Here is a 17,094-nt window from a genome sequence, read left to right as displayed (position 1 = left end):
GGAGAAGAGTCCTTAGGGCCTGAGGCGTGATCCTCCAGCTCTTGGTGTAGCTGTGGGAAGAAGCCCTGCTTCTCAGCTTCCGAGTTTGGCCCTCAGGTGCTCAGAGAGAGAGAGAGAGAGAGAGAGAGAGAGAGAGAGAGAGAGAGAGACACTCAGGAGGGGCAGGAGGACAGGTAAGCCCCACCCTCCGTAACCTCAAGGGTCCCACACCTGGGCTCCTTGTGCTGGCTCCTCACGTGGTTCCCCCAGCCCCAGAAGCCCCCAGTCACGAAGCTCCTTACACCAGGCCAGGCGCAGGACTAAGAGAGGAGTAAGGTAAGTGCAGATGGTTTGCAGGGTCCGATTGGTGAGGGCCACACAAGAGGATAAGTCTAGCACCCTGAGACTTGGTCCCAGCGCTGGGATCAGGGAGAGCACTGAGGTGTCCTAGGAGGAAAGTGGAGAAGGGAGAGAGCAATGGAAAGATGGCTTGTGCTTGTCACCATACTTGGCAAGGGTCACTAGGAAGGTTCCGGCCCCATAGGCAACAGGGAGCTGTCCAAGGTTCAAGCCCCACAGGCAATAGGGAGCTACCAAGGGTCCATGGAGGGAAGCAATACTGTCCCTGTGCTGGTGAAAGGTCAGAGTGGACAGAATGAGCCACCAGGGATAGGACACCAGGATGAGTTTGCTGGAGGATAAAGGCCTAGATTGGCTGAGGCAGAAAAGATGCAGGTGGAAATTTCCAAGGTAGGTGTCTGCCCTGATTGTGCTTCCAGTCCCTGCTGAAGGGGTAGGTTGAGGCTAGCCTCTGACCACAGCTTATTGGAGTAGTGGTGGCCAACTGACCTAACTGACACCATCAGATACACTTCCTCTAGATTTTGAAGCAGAACTGTGAGGTCACAGTGGATGTAGGGTTGCCACCTGGCAGAAGCAGTGGTGGTTGGGGAACAGGAGCTAAGGGCAGAGTAGAGGAAACTGGTTTGTAGAAAGATGCAGACACAAGAATGTGAGGCTCCGGAGAGTCCAGCTAAGAGACAGTGGCAAAAAGAAGATGGAGTGGGGCAGGGGAAGAGGCATTTGTGGAGAAAAGGTTGAGAGATGGTTTTCAGGGTGGGAATACCCTGGTCACATTGACAGATTGAAAGAATGACCCACTAAAGAAGACTGACCTTGCCAAGGCAGGGATGCCACCCAGAGGGGCAGGGCTGAGCCCTATTGAAGAGACTGGCTTCAGGCAAAAAGTGAACCTCAGTGTCCCTTCTCCACAAGGCTCAGTTCTGTCACCTCCTTTCATCAGCCCTCCTTGCCTCCAGAACACCCGCTTTCAGTGCCCCCTCTCCAGACTGCAGTGGTCAATGAACACTTGGCATGCCAGGTGTAGGTTACCTCGTGGGCTGAGCCACCCCAGCCTCTTGAACCTCCCTTTACCTGAGCCCACAGAGGGAGCTGCTGGGAAGAGTGCTGGCAGCTGCACTGTCTTGTCTAGGCTCCTTTCCCCTTCCAGACTGTGTCCCAAGTTCAGATCTGACTACTACTCCTTGGACACAAACACTGGGCAGTTCCTCCCTGGTGCCACACATCCAGTTCCCCAGCCCCCAGCCCTGGTGTGGAAGAAAGGGGATGGTAGGCTCACCTTGAGTGAGGAGCAGTAGGCCAGGCTGAGGGAGGCCAGTGGGGGTGGAGCTCCGCAAACTGAACCCAGGGCCTGGGCCAATTCCTGTCCACTCACTAGACAGCACTCAGCCATATCAAGGCTCTGCAGCTCCCGGAGGCCCCCCAGGGCTGTACATCCTGCATCCGTCAGCCGCCGCAGCTTTCTCAGGCTCAGGTGCCGCAGGTGCCGCAGGCCCCGGCTCACGGCCAAGAGTGCCCTGTCAGCCAGTTCTGAGCAGCCGCTGAGGTCCAGGGAGGTAAGGCCTGGTTGCTGGCGGCAAAGGGCAGCCACAGCCTCCGTGGAGAGGTCCCGGCAGCTGTGCATGCTCAGCTCCTGCAGCTGTAGCCCGGCCACCTGGCCCAGGGCCTGCAGGGCCTCAGGTGGCAAGCCAGTGCCACTCAGGTCCAGGGCACGCAGGCTACCAGCCCGCTCCTTCACAAATCGCAGCAGGTTGTGGAAGGAGAGTTGGGAAGGGGAGGAGTCCTGGGGGCCAATGGAGCCCCAGGCTGAGCCTAGCTCAAAGGTGAGATGACAGTAAGCCAAGGAGAGGCGCTCTAGGCTGGGGGTACAGCTGCTTAGCTGGTTGAAGCTGAGGTCGGCCAGGTCTCGCAGGCCAGCCAGGTTGAGCTCACGGAGGCCGCTCAGTGCCTGCTGGACCTGCTGTGCCATCTTGGGTTGAGCTAGCAGCATGCCTGAAGCAAAGAGACTGTTGCAGCCACTGAGGTCAAGGCTACGCAGGGCTGGGCAGCTGAGGATCAGGGCCACAAAGGAAGCCTCTGTTGGGCTGCCCCCACTGAGGCACAAGCTCTGCAGGTGGGGGCCCAGGTGGTAGGCAATAGACTGCAACACCTGGTGTGAAGTTGGTGAGCCATCCAGGTTGGTCAGGTTGATGCAGGAGATGCCCCAGAGGCCCAGGCTCTTGATGGCTGGGAGGGAGGCCGAAGACATAGGGATATTGTACCGCACCTTTTCCTAAAGGGCAGCAGGTCTGCATTAGCCCTCTGGCCTCAGAGGGTGTTGGACATCAGGTCTGGTGACAAGTTGTTAGTTAGAGGTTGAAGGCAGGTCAGAGAAGGGCCCTTCTACAAGGGACACCCACTGTGGTATGTGATGTCATGTGTGGTTAGGGGGGTGCTGGTGGGAATTGGGAGCTGGGAGGACAAGTCATACTGGGGCTCAAGGGGATGGATGATTGACAATAAGGGGAGGGTAGGAAGATTAGTGATGGATGGGTCTGGATGCCAATGGAGTCCCGTGGGAAGTGGGGAGTTGGCATGCAGGATATAGAAGGGTTGGTGGGTGGCCTTGAGGAGACCTAGCAAAGCCTCCAGGGAGCTGAAGGACAAATTATGCTGGACCCCAACCTTTGGGACTTTCAGAAGGTGGCCCTGAGACCCATGGGCTCAGCCCTTGGCCTTAGCTAAACCACCAGTCTCCCCTACTTTCTCGAGACCATATAAATAGCCCTTAGAGCCCTGGCCGGTTTGGCTCAGCGGCTAGAGCGTCAGCCTGTGGTCCAGAGAGACCCAGGTTCGGTTCCCACTATGGGCACATACCTCGGTTGCAGTTTATCCCTGGTTCTGGTTGGGTTGTGCGGGTGGCAACCACTCGATGTGTACCTTTCACGTTGATGTTTCTCTCTCTCTCTTTCTCTCTCCCTCTCTCTCCCTCCCACTCTATCTGAACAAAAAACGAAAAAATGTCCTCGGCTGAGGATAAAAATAATAAAAATAGATAAATAGCCCTTAGAACAGCTGAAGGTGGGAAGAGGGTAAGGCAGGTTTCACTCACCACAACCCACTGTGGCTCAGATGCCAGAGGTCTGGGGCAGGCAGTAAGATTGAGATCCCTGGTGGCTTCAGTGTCTCGGCCACATGAATGTTTGCAAAAATGAATTTTGTGTATAAGTGAAAATGTGTGCATGCATGCATGTGTATGTGTGCATGCACTAACACATGTGAGCTCCACAGGCTCCAGAGTTCAAGATATGCTTGTGATGCCTGAGGCTCATCTCTGGAAGGTTTGTCTTATCCAGGTAAGGAAGGAGAAGACTCCATTTCTGGGGGCAGGAACTAAGAGAATGAATCTCAGAGGTGCCAAGGAAGTTGATCTGGCCCTGCTGTACAGGAACAGGGGAGCAGACAACTGGAGGGAGGTAGGCAGGAGGCCTGCTCAGGGCTAAGTCATTGTGGGAATAAGTTGGTTTGTGCAGGAGTTTGGAGAGCCCCCAGCTAAGGAAACCTAACCTTGTGCCAGAGGGAGCCAAAGGGTAGTTGGTACAGGTCTTTATGAAACAGGTCTGTGACCCTGGCCAGTTTGGCTCAGCAGTTGGAGCATTGGCCTGTGGACCAGAGAGTCCCGGGTTTGGTTTCCGCTAGGGGCACATACCAAAGAAAAAAAGAAAGAAACAGGTCTGTGATGGGAGGGAGAAGAGGCTTGGCTTCTAAAATCCTAGCTCTGTTTCTCTACCCTTGAGGATGCCCAGGTTGCAGGCAAGTAGTACTCAAAGGCTCTTGTCTTAATGTATCAACGCAATCCTGATGCAGGAAAGCAAGTTCCCTGGAAAACCTGCCCTGTCAGCAACTGTAATAACAAGCTTATGTTCCCTGCTGTACCCTACAGAACATAAAGGGGAAGCAGAAAGGTAGAACTGACACATAATATGCACTCCTGCAAGATACCTATCAACAGGATCCTCCCAGGAAGACACACAAAACTCATCCCCAGGGGTGGAGAAACAGCCTGGCTTCTGCCAGAGAGAAGCAGCCATCAATAGCATGGCTGTCATCACGGGAAGGAGTAAGTGGTAAGTGATGGAGACCAGCTCTTGGCTGCTTCCACAGGAATTGTGGGTCAACCAGATTCCCTTTCTACACCCCACTGAACATGGTCATTATGGATGAGAGGAGCACTCCCCACATATCCCTTTGTGGACACTGGGACACAGTGGGGTAGTGGGGATTCCCAAAGACCTGGGTCCCTCTCTCAGATTTAATGAGAGATGGGGAACATCCCAGTGTGAGGGTGGGGAGAGGGATGAAAAGATCAGGGAGGAAAGATTTTAGAAAGGCAAGGTAAAGCAGGCCTCCAGCCATTTCAAAGCCCTGCATGCCAGATGAGCCAATCTGATGATGCATGGGATGAACTATGGCTGGGGGACTGCATAGCCTGCTGACTGCCCAGGCAGCACCTGCCCCCTAAGTCACATGCCAGCTCCCTCTGCCTTCAGTCTTCCTTCTTGACCTTCCTTCCTGAGCCTAGGGTGTCAGGAATGTTCTCTCCTCTCCCACTGCCTCCCTATAAACAGGTAGACAAACAGCTGAGGGAAGGCACTGGCAGTAAGCCCAGGGTCCAAGTTCAGGGCTGGTGGGTAGCAGCAAAAGCCACTGGATAAAGGGGTAGGGCCTGGCCTAAAGGACTTCTAGCTCACCCACCTCCCTGCTGTCCACTATTTTTCTTGGTGGGGAGGGGGCAGCATCTAAGTCATCACCTAAGTGGTCCGGCCTAGACTCAAAGGCAGGAGCCCAGGAGCAGCCTTTTAGGGATATAATCTGGGGTTGGGGGGTAGAGCAGCAGGCAGAAGGAGCAGGCTCTTAGGTCCTTGTGTTTGGCCCTAGTATAGTAAAGCTCTCCTCCTTGGGCCCTAGGAAGATGCTTCTAGAGGCTCAAGAGAGGACTGCAAGGGAACCTACTCCAATTTTAGCCACCCTATCCACAGAGGGGCCAACTAGCCCCTGGTTTCCTCCCAATGCTGGTATCTTTTTTTTTTTTTCTTCTTCCTTCCCAATCTGTGTATCTTTTCTTTTCTCTTCTTTTTTTTTTATCCTCACCCGAGGATATTTTTCCATTTTTTTGTACAGATAGAGTGGGAGGGAGAGAGAGGAAGGGAGAGAGAGTGAGAAACATCGACGTGAAGGGACACATCGAGTGGCTGCCACCCGCACGACCAACCAGGGCTGGGGACAAACTGCAACCGAAGTACGTGCCCTTAGCGGGAACCGAACCCGGGTCTCTCCGGACCGCAGGCCGACGCTCTAACTGCTGAGCCAAACCGGCCAGGGCCCAATGCTGGTATCTTAAGAGTAAATGCAAAGTCAGGAAATGCCCTACATCTGCTAAAAGTGCCACATGTGCCTTGTGAGAGGCCAGGATTTTGTTGTACCTACTGAAGCCTGAGCTGAGGCTCCAGGCCTCAGTGTGCAGACTTGGAGAGCCATCTGACAGAGAAATGGCCCTCTGTCTTCTGGTACAGGAACCCAAAGCTAACACACATGTTCTCTAGAGGACCTTTGAGAAAACAGGCCCTGGAACCCAGGGCTTTGGTCTCTAGAGAGGAGTTAGACTTTAAGTCTTTAACACCCAAGACGGGGGCAGAAGCTGAGATGTTCTGAGTGCCTCACAGTGATCAATCCAGCAGCAGGCAATCAGCCCCCAGCCCCAGGAAGAGGCAGAGCCTGGGTGTATGTTGGGGTGCTGCCTTTGTCTACTTTCTTATTTGAGAAAAACTGGGATTAAGTGGAGCAGGTCAGAGAGAATAAGAAATCAACTGAGTCCAGCATCCTAGCCTGGCCTGGTGAGCCACAGGCCCTACATTGGCCTTGGTGAGCCAGAATCTTCTATAGCACCTACTAGCTGGGGCACTACCTCCTTATCAACCTGTCCATACCTGGGTCCTGGAAGATGGTTCCTGCCAATAGGGTCTTGCAGATTGCTCTCTGGGACATGGTGGTGGTAGGATGTCAGCAGGGCCCTAGATGCCCTGGTACCTGTGGCCTGGACTCCAAGTGCCCTCAGCCCAGGGAGGGCTGAGTTCTTCAGAAGCACTAAATGGGTCTTTGTCAATGTTCTATCTGGAACAGCCCCAGCACTAAAATGGTGGACTCTAAAATCCTGAACTCTAACCCTGGCCTCTTCTTCCCTTACTCCTTTATTCCCATTCCAGTCTCATCTATACCCCAGGGCCTGACTGCCCACTTTGCTTCTTCTGCCCTCTCCTTCTTTGCTGGACTCCAACAGATCTCTCCCCTGATTATATCTCCCTAGGAGTCTCATGGCCCTGCCCATTATGCTGCTGCACCCATTTTGCTTGCTCCCTGCCTGGCCAGGGATGGTGAGACCACTGTCTCCCCTGGGTATGTGCAGGGGATACAGAATTCTGTGCTGAGGAAGCCATCCATGGTCTCCCCTTACTCGCACTGTCAGCACTAGCCTGCTCCACTCCTACCACCCAGTTCTCTTCTCATTCCTTTTGAGATTTCTCTCCAGGCCCACTATCTTCTCCAGCCCCTGAGGCTACTGTGGCACCCTCCCTCACTCCAGCCTTCTCAGGGGTGACCTGCTCTATTTCCAAAATAAACCAATGCCATTAGTTGGGAAGGCCCTCCCTTTGTCAGATTCACCAGCCCACTCCTGGCAGGACCAGTTCTAACCTCCTTCCCTCTCCTACTCTTGAGTTCAAGGTAACTCTCTTCTCCTGGTCTAGGGAGTCTGTCCCCCACCTTCTCCTCTGAGAACCCTGCAGTTTCTGCCTTTCTACTGTTCCTTCCCCAGAGTCCACAGACACCCCAGAGTCTTTTTTTTTTTTTTTTTGCATTTATCTTTAGATAGAGCAGGAGGGAGAGAAGGAGGAAGTGACAGAGAAACATCGTCGTGAGAGAGACACATCGAGTGGTTGCCACCCACATTACCCCAACCGGGGCCGGGGACAAACTGCAACTGAGGTATGTGCCCTTAACCTGAACTGAACCCGGGTCTCTCTGGTCCATGGACCGACGCTCTAACCGCTGAGCCAAACCAGCCATGGCGACACCCCAGACTCTTAAACAACAAAAAGCCTCCCTTGATCCTGCACCCCCTCTTCTCACCTCTCCTATTTCTCCCCTTCCCTCCACAGTCACACTTCTTGGAAGTGCATGGGCACACCCACACCCGCTGTGGCCATTTATTTACCCCTTGCTTCACCCATTTACCTCTTCCTCCACTGCCCCCATGGAAACACTCATTTCTGGCAACAGCTCCCCTCCAGGAAAGTCATCAACATCTGCCATGCCACCTGTTATGGAGGCCAGTCTGCCCCTGAAGCTATCGCCTACTGATTCTGCCTTTCTGGCTTCTGGCCTACTCCCCATCAGCCTCTTTTGGGGTCATGGCAGAAGAGAAAGACCCAATCCATAGGCAAATAAGTTCTCCATGGTTTGTTCCACTCTTTCCCTCCCTCCCCCATTCTTCCTCCTCACCCGTTCCCCAGCCTAGCGGACTGTACTTCATCACATCACAACTATTTTCTTTATGGTCCACATAATTTTCCAGAGCAGCAGACCCTGGGAGACAGTTACCTGATGGACTTCTCTTCAGATACATGGATATAGATCTGAGTTCACTGTCTTACCCCCAACTCTGTCCTTCTCCTAAACCCTCAGTGCCCTCTATCAAGTTACCCAAGTCGGAAATCTGGGCATCATCCTACACTCCTCCCTCTTATTCAATGACCAAAGTGCCTTCCATTCCTCAATATATTGCAATATGTTCCTCTGCTCCTACTTCAATGCCTGTCAAAATATATTATAGTAGTTTTCTCCTAGAGACTAGGGTTCTGGCCTCTAGTCTCTCTGGCTCCATCTAGCCTTCATATTGTCACCAGAGTGATCCTCACAAAAGGCAAATTGAGCCTCTTCAGACCCTCTGATGGTTCTTCACTTCATAGGACAGAGGCTGAGCTTCCTGGCTGGCATTTGAGACCTTCTATGTCAGACCCTTGCCTACTCTCCAGCTTCAACTTTCCCATGCCAGTGCCCCTTTTTCTCCCCAGCTCCACCTCTGGGAATGTCAACTTCTGACCATTGTCACATGCTGCCTTGCCTCTGGTTCAGCTGCTTTTTCTGTTTAGGAATGTATGTGTGTTGGGGGGGGGGGAGTCTCACCCCTCAACTAGTCCTATTTGTCTATTTAGCAAATATTTATTCTTCATTCTTATTTATTTATTTTTATTAGAGTGGGAGGGAGGGAGAGAGACATTGATATGAGAGAGACACATTCATTGGTTGCCTTCCGTACAACCCCGACCAGGGCTGGGGATTGAACCTGCAACCCAGATATGTGCCCTTGATCGGGAATTGAACCTGAGACCCTTTGGTCCGCAGGCTGATGCTCTAACTGCTGAGCAAAACAGCCAGGGCTTATTTTTCTTTCAAGACTCAGCTCAAGCATCCCCTACTCCATGAAATCTTTTCTGAATTTTTTCTCTGCATCGCTGGTGTGCCTCGAGAGACTTTGAGGGCAGCACTGTATCCTCTCATTTTGACTTTGCTGACTCCATCTCACTACCAGCTCCTGAGTGCTGTCTTCCTCAGGCGTGCACCCTCAGGGCCCAGCACAGTGCTAGGCACAGATAGGCAGCATCAACATCTGAGTGAGTGAGGCCTTTCCATGTGTCTCTGGTAACTTTCCATCTTCCTTCTACCCTTTATATATTCCAAACCTCTCTGCTGAAGCCCCGGATTTCACTTTTCTTCTTACTCCCCTAAGATAACTTGGTCTCCAAATTCACTGAACAAAGAGCCCACTAGCCTCTGAGCAACTTGCTCAGCAAATGGCTCTACACTGTCACCTCCACCCCTCCACTTCCTGAGGAGGAGAGGTGACATCCTCTCCATCCTATCAAAGACCAAGCCTTGCACACTGAAGCCAGCTTCTTCCACCACCTCAGGTGGCAGCCACCATTCCTGACCTCTCTCCTCCCAACACTCACTCCTCCTCTAGTGACTCCCTTCAAAGTATAATCACATTTGAGATTTCTCCCAATTAAAATCTTTTTGTCAGGCCAACCTCAACCTCTCATTATTGCCCTATTTATTTCATCCTTTTTTTTGGGAAATGTCTTGCAAGTGAGGTCACTCTCTACACTTCCTTTGTTCTCTTATTCACCCCTCAATCCATCTGGCTTTTCCCCCCTGAATGCCATAGGTTGCTGAAGTCACTGGTGACCTCCCTGGATGTCAAACATCATGGATACTATCTGTTCTTTATTTTCTAGGCTCTTCATGGGATTTGACACTGTTAATGCTCCACCTGACACTTTAAGTGCTCTCTGCCTTTGACTTCTGGGCCCTCCTCTTGTTGGAATTTCCTCAGTCCCCTCTGTAGGCTTCTCCTCCTTTCTGCGCCCTTGGGCATTCATTCTCTGTGGCCTGCTTTTCCTATAGCTCTTCATGCTCTCCTTGAGGGAATTTATTTACTTCCATGGCTTCAACTTCCACCCATTCTCTAATGACACCCAAATGTATATTTATTGTCCAGACCCTTTTCTTGGATTCCTCACCCACCAGAAATCCAACTACCAACTAGATTTTACCATCTAGACATCTCACACTTCAAGTTTTAAACAAGTCCAAATCAAATTCCTTTAGACAGTTAGCTCAATGACACTGGATAAATAACTCGACAACAGGTCCTCCACATTTAATATTTGACAGAGAAGGGTTCTAATCCAGTGGGGAAGGGGAAAGAAAGATTATACATAAATTGTATTTGGACTAATTAAAAACTAATCAGTTTAGCTTCTACCTCATAGCATAAATCAAAATAATTTCACCAATAAAAACAATTAGTATAGCCCTGGCCGGTTTGGCTTAGTGGTTAGAGAGTCAGCCTGCGGACCAGAGAGTCCTGGGTTTGATTCCTGCTAAAGGCACATACCTCGGTTGCAGTTTATCCCCGGCCCCGGTTGGGGTCGCATGGGTGGCAACCAGTCGATGTATCTCTCACACATCGATGTTTCTCTCTCTCTCTTCCCCCCTCTCTCCCTCCCGCTCTATCTGAAGATAAATGCAAAAATGTCCTCGGGTGAGGATAAAAACTAAAATTAAAAAAAAATAGTATAAAGATTCACACAGCAAAACAAGAAACATTTTTTTCTATGAGCATATAACTGCTCTACAAAAATGAAGTCCAATAAAAAAAAACCAGAAGAAAACATGAGTGTATATTTATCAACTCTCTGAAGAGGCAAGGAATCTCTAAGTTTATTTTTATTTTTCTTATTTTTTATTTTTTTATCCTCACCCGAGGACATTTTTTCCTTTTTTTTTTGTTCAGGTAGAGTGGGAGGGAGAGAGAGGAAGAGAGAGAGAGAAACATCTCTCTTCCTCTCTCTCCCTCCCTCTCTACTTGAACAAAAAATGGAAAAATGTCTTCGGGTGAGGATGATAAAAAAAAAAAAAAAAAGGGCAATGGAGCCCAGGCCGATTTGGTTCAACGGTTAGAGTGTCAGCCTGCGGTCTGGAGAGACCTGGGTTCATTTCCCGCTAAGGGCATGTACCTCGGTTGCAGTTTGTCCCCGGCCCTGGTTGGGTCGTGTGGGTGGCAACCATTCGATGTGTCCCTTTCATGTCGATGTTTCTCTCTCTCTCTCTCTTCCTCTCTCTCCCTCCCACTCTATCTGAACAAAAAATGAAAAAATGTCCTCGGGTGAGGATTAAAAAAAAAAAAGGCACCCTGGCCGGTTTGGCTTAGCGGTTAGAGCGTCGGCCTGCGGTCCTGAGAGACCCGGGTTCGGTTCCCGCTAAGGGCGCGTACCTTCGTTGCAATTTGTCCCCGGCCCTGGTCGGTCGTGCGGGTGGCAGCCACTCAATGTGTTCCTTTCACGTCGATGTTTCTCTCTCTCTCTCTCTGTTCCCCTCTCTCCCTCCCACTCTACCTGAACAAAAAAATGGGAAAATGTCCTCGGGTGAAGATAAAAAAAAAAAAAAAAAAAAAAAAAGGCAATGGAGCCCTGGCCAGTTTGGTTCAGTGGTTAGAGTGTTGGTCTATAGACTGCAGGGTCACAGGTTCGATTCCCAGTCAAGGGCACCTACCAGGGTTGCAGGTTTGATTTTCAGCCCCAATTGGGGTTGTGCAGGAGGCAACCAATCTATGTGTCTCTCTCACATTGATGTTTCTCTCTCTCTCTCTCCCTCCCTTCCACTCTCTCTAAAAGTTAATGGAAAAATATCCTTGGGTGAGGATTAAAAAAAAAAAGCAATGGAAGAAATAAGAAAGAAAAAGATGTCCAAAATCAACAACATCAAAATTTAACTTCTGTGTCTCATAAATAAACACACATCTACAAATCAAATTAAAAGGCGAACATGCTAGGAATATATTTCAATAAATATGTAAAGATTAATCTCTCTCTCTCTTTCTTTTTTGTTAATCCTCACATGAGGGTATTTTTTTCCATTAGTTTTTAGAGAGTGTGGAAGGGAGGTAGAGGAAGAGAGAGAGAGAGAAGCATCAATATGAGAGAGACACATTGATTGGTTTGCTCCCACATGGCAGGAGATAGAACCTGCAACCCAGGTACATGCCCTTAGCCAGGAATCAAACCCACAACCCTTTGATGGAAAGGCTGATGCTCTAACCACTGAGCAACATCAGCCAGAGTGATTAATCTCTTTAATGTATAAAATGTTCATACAAAGAAATAAGAAAAACACTAAAGCCCAGTAGTTAAATGGATAAAGAACACAAATAAACAAAAGAGGGAAATATAAATGGTCAGCTAATGAGAAAACTATTCAACCTCAGAAATAATCAAGAAGTAAAGCCCTGGCCAGTTTGGCTCAGCGGTTGGAGCATTGGCCTGTGGAACAGAGAGTCCCGGGTTAGGTTCCCGCTAGGGGCACGTACCAAAAAAAAAAAAAGTAAAAATTAAAATAAGGAGTTACTATTGCTTGCCTTTCAAACTAGGACAGATGTCTGCATTCTCCTCCTAGCTGGGCTGTCTCTCTACATTCTGACTTGCCCTTTCCAGCCCACTCTACACTGCAGAGTTCTAAGACACAAATCACCCTATGTCACTCCCTAGTCTTAACAGTCCTTTAAAGGCTCCAGGATGGCAACCAGGAGAAAGCCTCAGCAATGCCACCTGGCACATCTGCCAGCTTGTAGTCTGACCCCTTTCTAACCTTATCTCCCACCATGTGTCCCACACACATCTACGTTCCAGTCATAGGGAACTTGTGTGGTCATCTCCAGAACTATTCCACACCTTGGTGCCTTCACCTGTGCTGCTACCAGTCCTGAAAAGGCCAACCTTCATCCTCATCCTATTCCTTCAGGAAGCCCTCCCCAATGCTGCAGGTTTCCTTCAGATGTCCTTCTTCATGTTCCCATTGCACCTTTCATTCCAGTGTCATAGCACTGAGCATATGATATTATGAGTACAGTGATACCTCGGTTCTCGAACGCCTCGGATTTCGACCAAATCGGTATTCGACCAGGAGATTCGAGAAACTTTTGTCTTGGAATCCGAACAAATATTTGGAACTCGAACTTCCGAGATGAGCCGAGTTGAGCCGAATGGCGTTCATTCGGCCCAGCGCGCCTTGCTTGCGTCATCAGTGTGAGTGCAGAGAGAGAGTCACGCTTTGTGGAGAGAGTCACGCTTTGTGGAGAGAGTCACGCTTTACACTGAATTTAACCCTTAGACATACTGTACACTTTTATTTCTTGTTGAGACTTATGTTTTTCTACATATTATATACAAATTAGGCCAGTAAATAGGCATTTTCTGGGGCTTGGAACGAATTAATCCAGTTTCCATTATTTCCTATTGGGTTTCATTGCTTCGGTTCTCGAACAATTTGGTTCTCGACCGTCCTCCTGGAACGAATTATGTTCGAGAACCAAGGTATCACTGTACTTGTCTTTTTTCTCCAATGGACCATGGGTTCCTCAGGGGAGGGGCTGTGTCTTAGTCGTCTGCATAATCCCAGCACTGCACCCAGAGGCAAGTATGTACAAATGTTATATATGTATGATGAATAAATGGATGGATGATGTATGAGCAGTGCCATGAGCAAGCTGACAAGAGACAACTGAGAATGGGCCAGGTGAGGGTGGGTACCTTACCTCCCGAAGGGCATTCCGGGATGCACAGTACCAAGCCCGACTCACGAGGGAGGCCTCTTTCTGATCTGATAGAGGCAGGAAGCTCAAAATATATGTGAGCATCTGAGGGGAAAAAGAGAGGGCATTGGGGGCTGTTAGAGCTGGGGCTTTGGGAACTTTCTCTCTCTTTTTTTTTTTTTATCCTCACCCGAGGACATTTTTCCATTTTTTGTTCAGGTAGAGTGGGAGGGAGAGAGAGGAACAGAGAGAGAGAGAGAAACATCGATGTGAAAGGAACACATCGAGTGGCTGCCACCCGCACGACCGACCAGGGCCGGGGACAAACTGCAACCGAGGTACGCGCCCTTAGCGGGAACCGAACCCGGGTCTCTCAGGACCGCAGGCCGACGCTCTAACTGCTGAGCCAAACCGGCCAGGGCTGGGAACTTTCTCTAACTGATAGCACGGTAGGTCTGAGGGGACTAGAGCACTGGCTTCTAGTTCATCTTGGATCCTAAGCTTCACAGAGTCTTCATGTCCCCTCAACACCTCCCACGTATCTTTACTGTGAACAAACCTGTCCTAAGCATTATCTGGATGCAGGATTGTACAAACTGATAAAAATCAAACATCCTGCTCAGTTTGGTAAAAAGAGCTTAGGCACTGGGACCAGATAAACCTAATTCAAATCCTTACTCTATCAACTGACCTCTCTGAGCCTTGTTTTCCCTATCTGCAAAATGGCAGTTGTAGTAAAATTTAAACATATTTTTGCAAGAATTAAATAACATGTCTTGCAGAGGAACTAGCACACAGCAAGTCAAGTGCTCCTCCTTTGCTTTTCAGGAAGTTACACCCCTTCCCCCTACCCTCATAGGTCAGGTTCTGGGAACCCACTCTTTTCCCATCTTCTTCACTGCCAACTTGCCTCCTCATCTGGTAAGATATGATTCCAGCAAGTCCCAGCTTGGGAGGCTCAGGCCCTCGCTCCACTTACGCTCTATGAAGCTGGGGGGATGAGGTTGGAGGCCCTATTATAGGGAACTGGGAAGGGAGTCTCCTGTGAGGCCAGGAATGATCTGATATTAACTCTTCTTCTCTTCTGGAATCTCCCTTCCTTGATTCCTGTAACATTGTGTTTTCTAGGGCTCCACTCACCACTCCAATTGCCCTGTTTCTGGATTCTTCTGTGGTTCCCAGGGCTTGGACCTGGGTCTTTCAATCTGTTTACATTCTAGGATAATAAGCTCATTTGCATGGCTTCAACAGTTACCTCTATAAGAATAACCAACAATTCAATATACCTGAATTATCTTACTTAGTCCAGTGTTGTCAACTGTCCACAGAAGCCTTCATCTAAATATTTTACCATCATCTTCATGTCAACCAGAATTCATATTCTGCCCTCAGTCCAAAGCAGCCCTACCTACCAACTTTCTAGTGCCTGAGCTTCAATGCCAACAGTACATCTCATCTGAAGATTTTGATAATACTTTGTACTCATCATGCTCTTCTATCCCTTGCTCTCAGATACAGGTGTAAAGCACAGGCTTTAGGCCAGGCTAACTTAGACTCATTCAAACCCCAGCTCCACTACTTTCTAGCTGTGTAACGTGTGACCTTAGGCAGGGTACTTGACCTCTCTGAGTCTCAGTTTCCATACCTGTAAAATGGGGATATTAGAAAATCTAGGTCACAGTCTTATGGGGATATTTATATGTATATAATTATATATATAAACTTAATAAGTATGATGTGCTTGACACCTAGTAGGTTTTCCATAAATGGTTGCTGGATTGCTGTTACTAATACTTTTACCTTTGAAACTTTACTTAGTCGCCTAGATTTTCATCATTCCAAACCTGGAATCCTTACACAATCTTCCACCTGAAATTTATGTCTCCAGGATTATCCTTGCTAATCATTCTGCACACTGCAATAAGGTTAATTTTCCTAAAAAACAGCTTTAAGTCTCAGCACTCCCCTGATAAAAACTTTCAGGGTATCCCAGTACCCCCAGGACACAATCTCCACTCTTGGGGTCAGTACTGCCAGGCCTCCATGTCCAACTGGACCCCTGATCCCAGAGCTTCCCCAATCCAGTCTCCCCACTGTCCTACAAACACAGCATGTCCATTTCCTTTGCCTATGTAGGCCTCTTTCCTGGAATGCCTTTCTCAAGCTTGACCTCATCAGCTCATTCTGATCTTTTCTTCTCTCATCCCTAGTATACAAAAGGTGCTCAGCAAGTACTCACTGGATTGAATTAAGTATGGATAGTCCTCTATCTCTGTTTTTCACCAAAGGTTTGCTCAGGGTGGGGAGATAAAACAGATCAATTATTGAGAAAATGACTGGGGAGAAAAGCTTTCTGGGCCAGCAAGGCTAGATATGGGGAAGAGAACACTGATGGGGACTGGGAATGACCAAGCTTCCAACCCCATCCTGTCTTCTGGGGCCCAGCAGCCAACCCAAGGATCAAAGGTAGAGGGCAAAAAAACCTGTCCTCACTGAGGGGATTCTTTGAGCTGAGAAGGGGAGTGGCCTCTCTAAAGGGACCAGAGGAAAAAGTGATAAATATGGAGTGGCCATCTCATGAACCCCATCCCAAGGGACTTCTAGAGGTATGATTAGTCATTCCTGGGATCTATAGGGATGAAGTAGATAACCTCTGGGGACAAATGGGAAAAGGATGCCATGGCATGGGGCTCAACAGCGTGGGAGGGATCCTATTTTTGCTAAGGGGAAGGAGAGCCCTATTCCAGGGCTGATAGGGAAAGAATGCCCTGTCTCCTGTGGGCAGTGAAGAGGCCAACTCTCTGAGCAAAAAAGGATGGAAGGGTCAAAACCTGTTATCACTCTGAATAACGGCAGCAGAGAGGTCATGTTTCAAGCTAAGGAGGAGGGCAAACATCCCATGAGGCAAAGGAGGTAGGGGCGGCCATCACTGGGGACAGAGGGAATGGGGAGCAGCCCTGTCTTCGATGACAGAATTCAGCGATCATGCCCGGAGTTAATAGGAGAGGCGGTCTGTCTCCCACCGCCGGAGACAAGGGACAGCCATCTTTCGAGGTGGAGGGAATAGAACGGTCATCCCAAGGGGCCAATGGGATAAAACCGGTTACCCTTTGGGACTATGGGATGGAGCAGACATCTTCCAGAATTGAGGGGTAGGGGCGGCCATCTCAAGAGAAGGTGGGTAGGCAGAGGCCCAGTCCTCTCTGAGGTGACAAACAGCCATCTCCTGGGGCCGATGGGGAAGAAGATGTCCCCCAACTAAGGGGATGGAGTGGCCCAAAGGTGGGGGCCATTACCAGGCAAATCCTATGATTTCCCAGGCGGGTCGTTTCCGCTTGGCTAGCGGAACCCGGAGAACTGTCTGACAGCCCCTCCCCACAGCCCGGGACCCCGAAGGCGGGGCCTGGCCAGAGCTAGGCCTGAGGGCGGCCTCCTCTCACCTCCAGGGGCAGCGACTCCGCCATCGCATCCCTGCCGCCTCCGCCCCCGCGCAAGGCATCTGGGAAGTGTAGTCTCACGGCCTCTAGGGGCGGGGCTAGGAAAGGAAGCGGACCACCCATTTCCGTCCC

General features: G+C 49.8%; 1 protein-coding gene across 1 annotated transcript; it reads right to left on the bottom strand.

Moving 5' to 3' along the window:
• Nucleotide 1: 1 nt before the first annotated feature.
• Nucleotides 2-17,008, bottom strand: LOC118639438 (F-box/LRR-repeat protein 2-like). The gene is made up of 4 exons (XM_036275863.1): nt 16,966-17,008; nt 13,529-13,630; nt 1,619-2,611; nt 2-99 (listed from the first exon to the last, which is right to left on the bottom strand). The coding sequence occupies exons 1-4, from the start codon at nt 16,987-16,989 to the stop codon at nt 73-75; spliced, it is 1,146 nt and encodes a 381-aa protein (XP_036131756.1). The 5' UTR covers nt 16,990-17,008; the 3' UTR covers nt 2-72.
• Nucleotides 17,009-17,094: the final 86 nt, after the last annotated feature.

Source organism: Molossus molossus, unplaced genomic scaffold (assembly GCF_014108415.1).
Source record: "Molossus molossus isolate mMolMol1 unplaced genomic scaffold, mMolMol1.p scaffold_m16_p_21, whole genome shotgun sequence".
NCBI classification, from domain to species: domain Eukaryota; kingdom Metazoa; phylum Chordata; class Mammalia; order Chiroptera; family Molossidae; genus Molossus; species Molossus molossus.
The sequence above is the reverse complement of the archived record's forward strand: the minus strand, read 5'-3'. Positions and strand labels throughout refer to the sequence as shown.